The sequence below is a fragment of the Anomaloglossus baeobatrachus genome, chromosome 5 (assembly GCF_048569485.1).
Source record: "Anomaloglossus baeobatrachus isolate aAnoBae1 chromosome 5, aAnoBae1.hap1, whole genome shotgun sequence".
In the NCBI taxonomy this organism is placed as follows: Eukaryota; Metazoa; Chordata; class Amphibia; order Anura; family Aromobatidae; genus Anomaloglossus; species Anomaloglossus baeobatrachus.
The window spans coordinates 548,114,581-548,128,212 of NC_134357.1; the positions used below are offsets into that span (position 1 = coordinate 548,114,581).

The window sequence follows — 13,632 nt, forward strand, 5'->3', positions numbered from 1 at the left end:
CCAGGTAGCTTGGTCAGAACCAGGAGGACAGAGAAAATACAAATTCAGAAGACACATGAGAAGTTCGTAAACAGGTCGGGGCCAAAACAGGAAACAAATATATAAGCCAGGAGCTGAGTACAGGGAACTGAACCAGAGGAGAGCAAGGCTATATCTGGCAGCTTCCAGTAATATGCTTTGAATTTTAGTTGGGTGCTGTGCTTACCAATTGGCTGAAGAATTGAGCTAATTTCTCCAGATGGACTACACACACACCCATACTGACAGACTGAATAACATTAGTGGTCCCAGCCACCCTAATCTTTGTGGCTTAACAGATCCTACCCTGCCCAAACCTGTTTCTGACGTCTCATCCAACACCAGCGCCACTCGCAGACAGAGGGCAGTGCCTGATAACAGATGCACACGTCACAGGAGCAGATCCCAAGGAAGATGTAACACACAATTTGCTGAATGTGACAGAATGGCAGAAAACCAAAGCAGAAGAAAATCCCATGAAGTGACTCCATTATAGAATTTATAACCCTCAGTGACTTCATCTAAGGAGTAGTGAGTGACTCTTGACTCCACAAGCACTTCCCTGAAATTAGCATACAGTAGATGTTGGAGAGTGAAAATTGCAAATATGCCATTTTATTATTCAACACATAGTGGGACTAACATGTAATCTCAACCCTATTTTAAAATGTGCAATTTTTATTAATATTCATTAAAATGTACCCACAAACAGACACACAAACATAAATGAGAATGGATCACGATATCCTTGTAAATAACCAAGGAATTTTATATACACACTCACTTTAGGAAAGGGAAGGGAAACTTGAGGCCTGGCAGGCCTGGATTCCTGCTTCTCAGGGAAGTAATTCATCTTTTCTCCCTGTTATACTATATTATATAGAATATGATTGGAGCAACCTTTTCTATTTTGCAGTAATTTGCAGGGGTGTCTGTATCCCATTTTTTGTTCAGCTCCTGGGGTATAATGGGGAGATTATCTGAGCCCCTTGTGATATGACTCTAGGTGACTGTAATATACTTGTGGGGTATACCACCCTGTAACATATGTGGTTGTAAATAACTCTTATGGATCACTACCTTGCATAAAGATAATGTATTAGGAATAGAAGTCTATACATCTTGTACAGTGCTAGTATCATGAATAGGAATTCCTGGTTATAGATCAGTAAATTGATACCTTCTTGATCTAAGGAAAACAATACAGGGAGGAGTATTACCATTTGGGAACTCATATATATTGTATTGTGCAAGCACCACTATAGGGCTTTCCATCCCATCCCTATATCAGGGTCAGGGAGAGGGAGAGCCGACGTGGAACGGGGGCGCCCGGTAACTTATGGTGTCATACCCTCCGTTGTTAGGTAGGGATACACTACCCTTATAGGGCTATATTAGTTTCCCTTCCCTTTCCTAAAGTGAGTGTGTATATAAAATTCCTTGGTTATTTACAAGGATATCGTGATCCATTCTCATTTATGTTTGTGTGTCTGTTTGTGGGTACATTTTAATGAATATTAATAAAAATTGAACATTTTAAAATAGGGTTGAGATTACATGTTAGTCCCTTTTTGAGCACTCTACCCATCTATTTAACTCTGTTAGTTCTTCAACACATAGTGCCCAGATTGTGCTCCAGGAGACACACACCGTAAATTCAGTGGGTTCTTTTAGGAGATCGGATTTTGTTGGATTGTTTTATATAAGCCTTGTTACTTTTTGTCACAGCCGCCAAGGTGGGCAAGTAGTGGAAGCGGGTGAGGACCCACTGTGCCACGGATCGGGCTTCCCGTGAAGGGGCGTAACTGTCTACCCGGTTTTTGCCAGAGCCTTGGATGGTTTGGATGGTCTGGGCTGCAGGTACACACTAGGTGCTACTTAAGGATGCAGGTACTGAAGGGCAGGCAGGACGGAGCAGGTACAAGGGCGTGGCAGGACGGAGTACCACTGGAGGGCAGGCAGGACGGGATCAGTATTAAAACAGGGTGGACAGGATCAGGTTTACGGACAAAATCAGTATAGGAAGGCAGATTGCAGACGGGTGTACTGGTGCTAAAAAGGATTACTGGTGTAATTAGGAACCTAATTGCTCAGGCACCTACATACAGGAGTAAGTGCCTTAAATACACTGAAACTCCCAGCCATAGGCTTCGGACTTTTTAGGCTGTGGACGCTGTCCCTGTAACATTCAGAGCGCGTACATGCCCTAAGAATCATACTAGGAAGGATGCACAACATGCGCAGGTCCTGGTGCGTGGTGACTCGGGACCAATATAGCTCCCCAGACAGGACAGATGCTAGGTAGTTGCGGCAGTGTGCACGTCGTTGTCCCTGCCAGGAGGAAGCAGCGGGGCAGCTGGCATTATAGTACCCCCCCCTCCTTACACACCCGATTCTCCAGTTTTGATAATAATTTCTTCAGAAGAAGGGATGCCTGAATATTCTCTTTGGATTCCTATGATCTCTCTTCAGGACCAATTCCTTTGCAGTCAACCAGGAATAGGGTTTTACCTACAACTTTCTTTAAAGTCAGGATATTCTTCACTTCAAAGACATCTTCACAACAGACTGGAGTAGGCGTGGAGAAAGGATCTTAGAAGAAGTAGCTCATGATGAGCGACTTCAGTAAGGATACATGAAAGAACTTGGGCACACGTAAAGAGACAGGAAGCTTTAACTTGTAGGACACAACATTGTTCCGCTTGATGACGTTGAAGGGACTGATTAAGCGTTGACCCAACATATAAGACTTAACCTTGTTAAGCTGTTGACCATATACAATAAAGAAAGGCGATTTCACTGATGACTCACTTACAACTCAAGGAAACAGTTTGGCCCAATCATCGTGGTGCGCATTCGTGAAATGCTGCAGAAAAGTTGTTAGAATCTGGATAACCCGCTCTCCCTGGCCGTTGAACTATAGATGGTATGCAAATGAGAAATCCAAAAACACATACAGACATTTGCAAGTGGCTCTCCAGAATGTATGTGAACTGAACGTCCCTATCAGATACGATCTGAATTGGAGAAGGAAGTTATGCTAGATGAACTCTTTTGCAAGCACGGACGCAGATAGGAGACCAGACCGTGTAACAAAGTGGGACAGCTTTGAGAAGCGGTCTACCACAAATCACATGACAGAGCAGCCAGAGGACATTGGAAGGACTGTACTAAAATCCATAGCTATTTGTTCCCAGGGAGCTGAAGGAATGGGAAGTGGTATAAACAGTCCATACAGTTGTTTCTAGGGATTCTTGTTCCAAGTACAAGAAGGGCAAGTGGAAACTAATTCCAGGGTGGCCACCAGTAATGATGAGTGATGAGCTGAATGGTCTTTTCTGCTCAGCATGGCAAGTCATTTTAGAAGAGTGACCCTACAACTAAACTTGTCTTTTATCAGGATCCGATACAAAAGTCTTCCTTGGAGGAATTTAGGACAAGTTCACCACCACCAGAGTAATCATATTAGCGGTCTCAATGATATGTTGTTGCTCTTCCTCCTGGTTTGGAGGTAGTTGGGATTTACAGGGGGCAACCGCCTTGATGTTTATGTCCACCAAACGAAAATAGAGGAAGCGAGTAAAGAACGAGACCATCCAGCTTGTTGTGGATTTAGCCTCTGTGCAGTGAACTGCAGGTAGGCAAAGTTCTCATGATCTATGTAATTAATTAATGACTGGATGAATAGTCCTCTGGAGCAGGTGCTACCATTTTTATAAGGCCTTTTTATTTGCCAACAATTCTGGAACAGTTGCGCAAAGAAGTAGTGCCATCAGAGCATTACAACCATGACTGGTGTATAGGGCCGGGTGAAGAGGGCGGTGGCCCGGGGTAATTACATAACTTTATTAAGCCCCAACCGCCCCCTCTTCAGAGGGCCCACGGGTGGCACTGTCCCTTTAAATCTTCCTGTCTGGCTGCGCAGACGTGGCTACGCAGTATGCTGTGCGTGGTCAGGTCCTGGCAGATCATCTGTGTGAAGAGGATCCCGGCATCTTCTCTTCTCTCCATACAGGACCTGCGGAGCTCAGTGCAGGCTCCGCCCCCTCCTCCTCCTGTGCTGTGATTCATGGCTTCTCTCCTCGACATGGAGCTCTTGGCTGGTCAGAAGATGGGAAGATGGATGTGTGGTGATATACCGCCCCCGCATCAGCAGCCTGTCGCCGCTGTTCGAATCCGGATCCGCGGTGGCTCAAGGGGTCTCCGGACCCGGGGGGCGCGCGGACACTCGGAATAAAGGGGGTTATTTACAGGGGATTGTTTGGACAGTTCGTGACGCCACCCGTGGTGTGTGGTAAAGGGGGAGTACCACCGCTGCAGTTGCGAGTACCCAGTGGCGGTGGTGTGGGCAGCCTGATATTTAACCCCTCCACGGGTAGGAGGAATGCCCCGGGACTCGATGGGGGAAGACGGGGAGGTGCCGTTGGGATGGTAGGGGTCGTTTGTGTACTCACTCAGTCCAATAACACTGACACCAACCACTGTGGTAAACCAAAGTTCTGGACACCGCTGCCACTCGGAGGGAGCACGCCTGGATCCCCTGCCCATTGGTTTTGCCTGTTAGCCTGTGACCTTTTCCTTGGCACCTTGTTCTCTAGTTGGTCCCTATAGTATGAAACTAGTCGGGTCCCGCTCACTAGTGTGGCTAACTGGGTGAGCTTGCTCTCAGGGTTCACGCTTGGGATTTTCTGGACCGTGTTATTGGAAAGTCCTATCCCCCTCGTTATCTAGTATCCCGATTTTGGAGCGGGTGGAGAACGGATCTTGAAGGCTCCGTCCTCGTCGGGTAAATTGCCAGGACGCCTGAAGCTTCTTCCTGATCTAGGGTCCACGTACTCCGTCGTCCCCTGACCCCTACCCAGTGATGGCACAAGGCCGCCGGCTGTCCTCTTCAACAGTCCGTGCCCAGCTCCTAACTTGTGACCTCTCCTCTTGAGAGTCACTCCTCAACTGCCTGTCTCCTGACACTCCTAACCTCCCCTAAACCAACCCCCCAAGTGGGCGACCCTATTCCACTCAGGCCGTCCACTGGTGTATCTGGTAGGTGTGGTGCAGAGTGTTCCCAGGATTTTGATTAGCTGTTCTTGGCAACACCAATGGTCAGGGACCCTTAACCAAGGAGGAGGTGGATATTGCACAATACCCTGTGACGACCTGATAGGCCAGGGAATCACAGTGACAGCTGGTGATAGGGTCCGGGTCTGCTATACTGTGCACTGTGGTGGGCTGGATGGAGGACTAATAGAAGGTCTGTACCTGGGGGGGGGGTGGGTTTAAGCTGTATGCTTTATATGGGCCTGGGGGTTTATTGCTATGTTAGTTATGAGAGGCTGAGGTCTGCTACACTTTACCCTGGGAGGAGAGGTGCTGCACTCTCTACTGTTAAGGGCTAGGGACACATTACCTTGTGTACTGTGTGTTGCGCTGTATACTGGGGACATATTGCCCTGTATACTATGTGCTGCGCTGTATTGGGGATATATTGCCCTGTGTACTGTATGTTGTGCTGTATACTGGGAACATATTGCCCTACATAATTTTCATGGCTTCTTATTATAATATTTTGAGGCAGATTAAACAGATGAACACCACACTCTACTGGTTCATCCTATGAGGTCTACTATTAGACTGTACTGTCATTGTCTTAGTGAATAATTTAGAGAGTGGGGGATGATTTGAGCCAGCGGTGTCAATGGTCTGAGCAAACTGTAACAGCTGAGGAGGCGGGTATGTAACAAAAACGGGAGAGGACCTGGCTTACTCTGAAGGGGCATCTGATTGTCTAGCAATTTTTGTACCAGAGCCTCTGATAGACTGTATCCTAGACGGGTAGACACCAGGTACAAGTTCAAGACAGTCCCCAGTACTACAGCAGCTGACCCAAGGGTCAGGGATTCAGGTACAGAAGGGTAGGAATGACAGAGTGTGGGTACAGGAGCCTGGTAGGACGGAGTACCACTGGAGACAGGCAGGACGGAATCAATATTGAAGACCAGCAGGACGGGATCAGGTTCACTGACAAAGTCAGTATCTGAAGGCACTATGGGGAGATAAGGTATGCACACCAGTGACTATGTAAGGGGAATACATGTAATAGCAGAAACTGCTGTGTGAATACTGACATGAAAAATTCAATAGCTATATGTAAGAATGAAATGTGAAAAATGGAATCTACATTACTGCCATGAACATATGAATAAAGAGAAATTTAGCTACTGAATTGATCAATGCAATAGAGCCCCAACACTACGCCAAAGTATTTCTCTACGTTGGGGTCCCTAGCTTGTGTGTGTCCTCTCATGCAGTTAAAAAACTTGCCGTGTATGAGAAGCTGAGACCCAGGCTATATATACGATGTGGATTGGCAATAGGTGTGTATGGGGAGGGTTCACAAACGAAAAACTACTAACAAATAAGAAATAATGTTTGGAACTCCATTCTATGTCTGAACTGGGTGCAAAAACCTAAAAAAACATCACTATGGGGAGTTTCTGCTATTACATGTATTCCCCTTACATAGTCACTGGTGTGCATACCTTATCTCCCCATAGTGATGTTTTTTTAGGTTTTTGCACCCAGTTCAGACATAGAATGGAGTTCCAAACGTTATTTCTTATTTGTTAGTAGTTTTTCGTTTGTGAACCCTCCCCATACACACCTATTGCCAATCCACATCGTATATATAGCCTGGGTCTCAGCTTCCCATACACGGTAAGTTTTTTAACTGCATGAGAGGACACACACAAGCTAGGGACCCCAACGTAGAGAAATACTTTGGCGTAGTGTTGGGGCTCTATTGCATTGATCAATTCAGTAGCTAAATTTCTCTTTATTCATATGTTCATGGCAGTAATGCAGATTCCATTTTTCACATTTCATTCTTACATATAGCTATTGAATTTTTCATGTCAGTATTCACACAGCAGTTTCTGCTATTACATGTATTCCCCTTACATAGTCACTGGTGTGCATACCTTATCTCCCCATAGTGATGTTTTTTTTAGGTTTTTGCACCCAGTTCAGACATAGAATGGAGTATCTGAAGGCAGACTGGTGTACTGGCAAGAACAAGCACAATAGGAACATAATTGCTCAGTCACCTTCCTACAGTAGAAATGCCTTAAATACACTTAGACTACCAGCTATAGGCTTGGGACCTTTTAAGGTAAGACCAGGAGGCCTTCGTGACATGCGCAGGTCCTGCTGCATGATGACTTGAGATAGAGGCTATGCAGCTGCGCCAGTGAGCACCTCTGCGTCCCTGCTTTGAGGAGGCAGTGATACAGTACAGAGACACCTGAATTACACTTTTCCAAGAGCCTCTGAGCTTCTAATGTAGGAAACCTCTAATTTTCCATTGAGAGATGATGGACCTAAGTGGCGGCTTCTTTTAAGCAAGATGATTAGACATTTTTCTTGGTATCATTTTCGCCTACATAATATATTTTTATAGCTTCTTATTCCTATATTTGGAGGCAGATTAAACAAACAGTTTAACACCGTGCTCAACTGGTTCATCCTATGAGGTCTTCTATTAGACTGAACTGCCATTGTCTTAGTGAATAATTCTGTTTTGCTACATATGTGCATAAAAATGGAAAGTTAAGTATAAATGTTCATAAATATAAATTAAGGATATTTTGTTCAAAAATAATTTGGTTTTATTTTGGCAGATGATGGTGACAGGAAATCAGAGGGGCAATCAACATGTTCCAATTTTAAATCAGATGATCTTGATATCATAAAAGATACAATTGAAGTTGTCCCATCTTCCCTTCACAGCAAAGACCTATCATCTGATCCTATGAAACAGGTCCTCTCTCCTGATTCATTACACACTACTAAGAAAAATAGAAGTCACAAAAGAGGCATTAAAACACAAGCTGCTCTCAAAGCAAAGCAGTCAATTTCACATTCAGAATATGGAAAGTGTTTTCTCCTTGAAACCTCTTTTGTTAACCCTCAAAAAATTCGCACCAAAGAGAAGAGATTTTCTTGTTCCAACTGTGAGAAATATTATACCAAGAAATCCTATCTTGTTAGGCATGCGAGAATGCATACTGGGGAGAAGCCGTATTCATGTTCAGAATGTGGGAAATGTTTTGCACATAGAGCAACTCTTGTTGGACACAAGAGGTTTCACACAGGGGAGAAGCCTTTTAGATGTTCAGAATGTGGGAAATGTTTTTCACATAAATCACATCTTGTTGGACACCAGAAAATTCACACAGGGGAAAAGATTTTTTCATGTTCAGAATGTGGGAAATGTTTTGCACATAAATCAACTCTTGTTCAACACCAGAGAATTCACACAGGGGAGAAACCCTTTTTATGTTCAGAATGTGGGAAATGTTTTACATTTAAATCAAATCTTTATTCACACAAGAAAAGTCACACAGGGGAAAAGCTTTTTTCATGTTCAGAATGTGGGAAATGTTTTGCACGGAAATCACATCTTGTTGGACACCAGAGATTTCACACAGGGGAAAAGCCTTTTTCATGTTCAAAATGTGGGAAATGTTTTGCACTTAAAACACAACTTGTTATACATCAGACAACACACAGAGTGGAGAAGCCTTTTTCATGTTCAGAATGTGGGAAATATTTCAGCCAGAAATCGGATCTTATTATACACCATAGAAGTCACACAGGGAAGAAGCCATACTCGTACCTAGATTTTGAAATCTGAATTATTGGAAAATTATATTTTGTTTACCATCAAAAATAAATCACAGGAAATTACTTTAGAACTTACTGTATTTTTTTGGACTATAAAGGTATGTTCATACAGTGTGTTTTTTGTTTCATGTTATTTTCATTGGTTTTATGCAAATACATGCTAATAAAAAGTTAGTACTGTAAAAACAGTACCAGGAAAATGTAAGAGATTCTAGAAATCTTGTGCGCATACAGACACACACCTGTTTTTTTTCTGATGAAGTTCAAAAGGACAACGACAGTGTTTGAGCAGGACAACAACCCGAAGCATACTGCGAGATTTGCAAATAAATTGTTTAATGGCAATGAAGTAGAAATGCTGAATTGGCCCCCGCAATCCCCAGACCTCAACCTTATCAAAGACTTGTGGGCAGAAAGAATAAAAAGCAGTGTACATACCCAAGTAATGATTGTGGAGGAGGGTCGGGCACTGCAGAGCAATGCTGCCGGGCAGTGGAGCCGTACTCAGGGTTCAGTGAAGATCAGCTGTTCCTGGACTTCACGTGCGCCTGTACTGGAGGTGCCTTGCAGAGTGGTGCTCAGCGAGCAGCGTGGTAAGGAATCCGATCATCCAAAGAAGAGAAAGCGGCAACTCACTCTGTAAGTGGCAAATAACTTTATTCTGTGGTGGCAGACAAATACAGGAGCAGTGGGGGGAGGAGAGAGTGCGGGGACGGAGAACAAACAACAGCCTGTTTCGCGCTGATAGCGCTTTGACGAGTCCTGAAAATTTAAGAGATTCCAGAAATCTTGTGCGCATACAGACACACACCTGTTTTTTTTTCTGATGAAGTTCAAAAGGACAACGACAGTGTTTGAGCAGGACAACAACCCGAAGCATACTGCGAGATTCGCAAATAAATTGTTTAATGGCAATGAAGTAGAAATGCTGAATTGGCCCCCGCAATCCCCAGACCTCAACCTTATCAAAGACTTGTGGGCAGAAAGAATAAAAAGCAGTGTACATACCCAAGTAAGTCGCCCAGTATGCAGTAACATTGGAACCATGTAGAAGAGACCTGGCATTAGATTTCGGTTAAGACATGCTTGAATCTAATCAAGACCATGGGCAGAGGGATTCAGGCAGTGTTTAAAGTTCAAAGGTGGATTTACAAAAGACTAACCAAATAACAAAAATGTAAATTTAGATTTTTAGGAGCAAACAGTAACAATGCAGTGACATGATAAGAGTCTGCATAACTAATCATATGCTAAATAGTTGCATGAGATAGCCAATATGATTGTCGATAAAATGAAGGCAGTCTCACTCTCATAGCTGTGGTAGATCGTGAGATATGCAATATGAGAAACTTTCCGCTAACCTATTCCATGTGCTCTCATTCCCTTCTGCTGCTCGGCCTACTGGTTCTGTTACCTGAATCAATGTAGAAGAAAGGTTCAACCCAGCGCAAGGAGGAGAAAGACGTCAGTAAATTTCCAGGTGCTTTTTTCTGCTCGGTTTCCATTAAAATGATGAAATAACAATATGACATGTCATAGCATAATCCCCCCGTGGATATTGACACAACAGCGATGTGTTTCGGCTACTGGAGTGTAGCCTTTATTGTGAGATATGGAGCGTGAAAGTCAAAAGTTCAAAACATTGTTACCATTTTGCATGTCACTGTACATAGCCATCAGCTTTTGTTTTAGCCAAAAAAGCTTTTTTTAAAGCCTGCCACTATGTAAAAGTAAACTCTTTTGATAGGATACTGCTTTACTCAACCAGTTCTATTCAAAGCCAATTAATGCCCGGCCATCACACTGACTCCACCTTGTGTTACAGGGGTTGTGTTGGGCTTTGGATAATGAGTCGTTCCAAGCCTCCTGCATACTTTTTTTTCCCCATCATTCTGATGTTGATCTGACATGTTGATCTTCATTTTTTGGGCAGATGAGCTTCATCTGCCCAAAAAATACTTTTCCAGAACTGGGAGGCTTCTTTAGATGTTGTGAGGTAGCGTGGTCGGCTGCGCAGCAGAAGACACGGGATCCAGGCATTAAGGTTCACAGCACACGGTTTTAATGTCCAAACAAAAGTCCATAACAAAATACATGTGCCTCTCCAGCAGAGAACTCAGTGAGTTGTGTTCACTCCCTCACACCCGGCACACCTGCCCTCGTTCCTGTTTCCATTTAACCCTTCCTTCAGCCTGTAGGGAAACAGCATTAACCCTAGAGTGGATTTACTTTCTATCATGGAGTGAGCACAACCGGGGCGAGACATACTGGCCGTCATAGATAACCCCGGTCACAGTCTCACATACCCCCCCCCTCAGTTCAAGCGAGCGGGGTTGAACTCCCGCCATCAAACACGGGCCGCGGGACAAGGCATCGGCGTTGCCCTGCAACCTACCGGCCCGGTGTTCAACCGTAAACTGGAAGTTCTGCAGAGAAAGGAACCACCGGGTAACCCGGGCATTCCGTTCCTTGGCGGACCTCATCCAGACCAGTGGAGAGTGATCCGTCACCAAGCGAAACTGCCGTCCCAGCAGGTAATAGCGTAGGGACTCCAAGGCCCACTTGATCGCCAGGCACTCCTCCACTACGCTATAATTCCGCTCGGGAGGGGTGAGCTTCCTACTCAAGAAGGTGACGGGGTGTTCCTCCCCCTGAACCACCTGAGACAGCACTGCCCCCAGGCCGACCTCTGAGGCGTCAGTCTGTACTATGAACTCCTTCCGGAAATCAGGGTTTACAAGAACGGGCTGTCCGCACAGGACCCCCTTCAGGGCCCGGAAGGAGTCCTCGGCCTGCGGAGTCCAGCGCACCATGACGGACTTCTTGCCTTTGAGAAGGTCCGTCAAGGGGGCTGACAGTCCCGCAAAATCCTTTACAAACCTCCTGTAGTACCCCACGATACCCAGGAAGGCCCTAACCTGCTTCGTGGTCAGGGGTCTAGGCCACTTCTGGATCGCCTCAACCTTGTTAATTTGGGGCTTAATCACTCCTTGGCCTATCACGTAGCCCAAGTAGCGGGCTTCCGTGAGTCCCAACGCACACTTCTTGGGATTGGCTGTCAATCCGGCTGTTCGAAGCGCGTCCACCACCGCTTGTACCTGTTCGAAGTGGGTCTGCCACTCAGAGCTGTAAATAATGATGTCATCCAGGTACGCTGATGCATACGCCTTGTGGGGTTCCAGTACCAAGTCCATCAACCTCTGGAACGTGGCCGGAGCGCCATGTAACCCAAAAGGCAAGACAACATAGTGGAAGAGACCCTCCGGCGTAACAAAAGCGGTTTTCTCCTTGGCGGACTCCGTCAGTGGCACCTGCCAGTACCCCTTGGTCAGGTCGAGCGTGGTAAAATATCGCGCCTGTCCCAGCCTATCAATCAGCTCATCCACCCGCGGCATGGGGTAGAGATCGAACTTGGATATTTCGTTCAATCTCCTAAAGTCATTGCAGAACCTTAAGGAGCCATCGGGTTTTGGTATTAGGACAATCGGACTAGCCCATTCACTCTGGGATTTTTCGATGACCCCCAGGCGTAACATAGTCTTTACTTCCTCCGATATGGCTTGTCGTCGAGCCTCCGATACCCGGTATGACTTCAGGCGTACCTTCAGGTGGGGCTCGGTGACAATGTCATGTCGTATCAGACTGGTCCTACCGGGCAGCTCGGAGAAGACATCGGGGTTCTGCTGAACCAACCGTCTGGCCTCTCGCCTCTGTTGCTTGGTGAGGGCTTCTCCAATCCTTACTTCTGGTTCGTCCTCTCCGGAGGTCGCTGGAGCCGGATGTGAACGACCCGAAGAGGAGGGAGACGGGGAGAAAACAACCATCAGGCTTTCCCGTTCCTGCCAAGGTTTTAATAGGTTGACATGGTATATTTGTTCAGGTTTCCGCCTACCGGGCTGCAATACTTTATAGTTAACCACCCCTACTCTTTCCTTTATCTCGTAGGGGCCTTGCCACTGAGCCAGGAATTTACTCTCCGCCGTGGGGATTAATACCAACACCCGATCCCCGGGTTTAAAGGTCCGCACGGTGGCTTGTCTATTGTAGCGGCCGCTTTGCGCGGCCTGAGCCTCCTGTAAATGCTCCTTCACAATTGGCATGACCGCGCTTATGCGGTTCTGCATACCCAAAATGTGTTCAATCACACTTTTATGGGGGGTGGGCTCTTGCTCCCATGTTTCCTTTGCCAGGTCCAACAATCCCCGGGGATGTCGCCCGTATAACAATTCAAAAGGCGAAAACCCCGTGGATGCCTGTGGCACCTCTCGTATGGCAAACATCAAATAGGGAAGCATCATATCCCAGTCTTTCCCGTCTTTGGAAATCACCCTTTTGAGCATGGTTTTCAGGGTTTTATTGAAACGCTCGACTAAACCGTCCGTTTGAGGATGATACACAGACGTACGCAACTGCTTGATCTGGAGTAGCCGGCATAGCTCTTTGGTCACTTTAGACATGAATGGGGTCCCCTGATCCGTAAGGATCTCCTTGGGCAACCCCACCCGGCAGAACACCGCAAACAACTCCCGAGCTATAAGCTTTGCTGCAGTATGTCTGAGAGGTATCGCCTCGGGATACCGGGTGGCATAGTCAACGATCACTAGGATGTGTTGGTGCCCTCGAGCGGACTTTACGAGGGGCCCCACCAGATCCATCCCTATCCGTTCAAAAGGGACTTCTATAATGGGTAAAGGTACCAACGGACTGCGAAAATGGGTTAGGGGTGCGGTAAGCTGACACTCCGGGCAGGTTTCGCAGAACCGTTTTACCTCCCCAAAGACCCCGGGCCAATAGAACCTTTGCAATATTCGCTCCTGCGTTTTCTTGACCCCTAGGTGGCCACTCATCAGGTGTTTATGAGCCAAGTCGAGGACCCGCCGGCGATGCGGCTGGGGCACGACCAACTGTTCTACCCCCACGCCCCATATTTCATCT

General features: G+C 46.1%; 1 protein-coding gene across 1 annotated transcript in view; it reads left to right on the top strand.

Moving 5' to 3' along the window:
- LOC142312959 (uncharacterized) overlaps positions 1 to 13,632 on the top strand; it is a 117,140-nt gene that overhangs the window by 63,216 nt on the left and 40,292 nt on the right. The window contains 1 exon segment of the mRNA XM_075351948.1: positions 7,692 to 8,691. Within this exon segment, the coding sequence (XP_075208063.1) occupies positions 7,692 to 8,691 (1,000 nt within the window).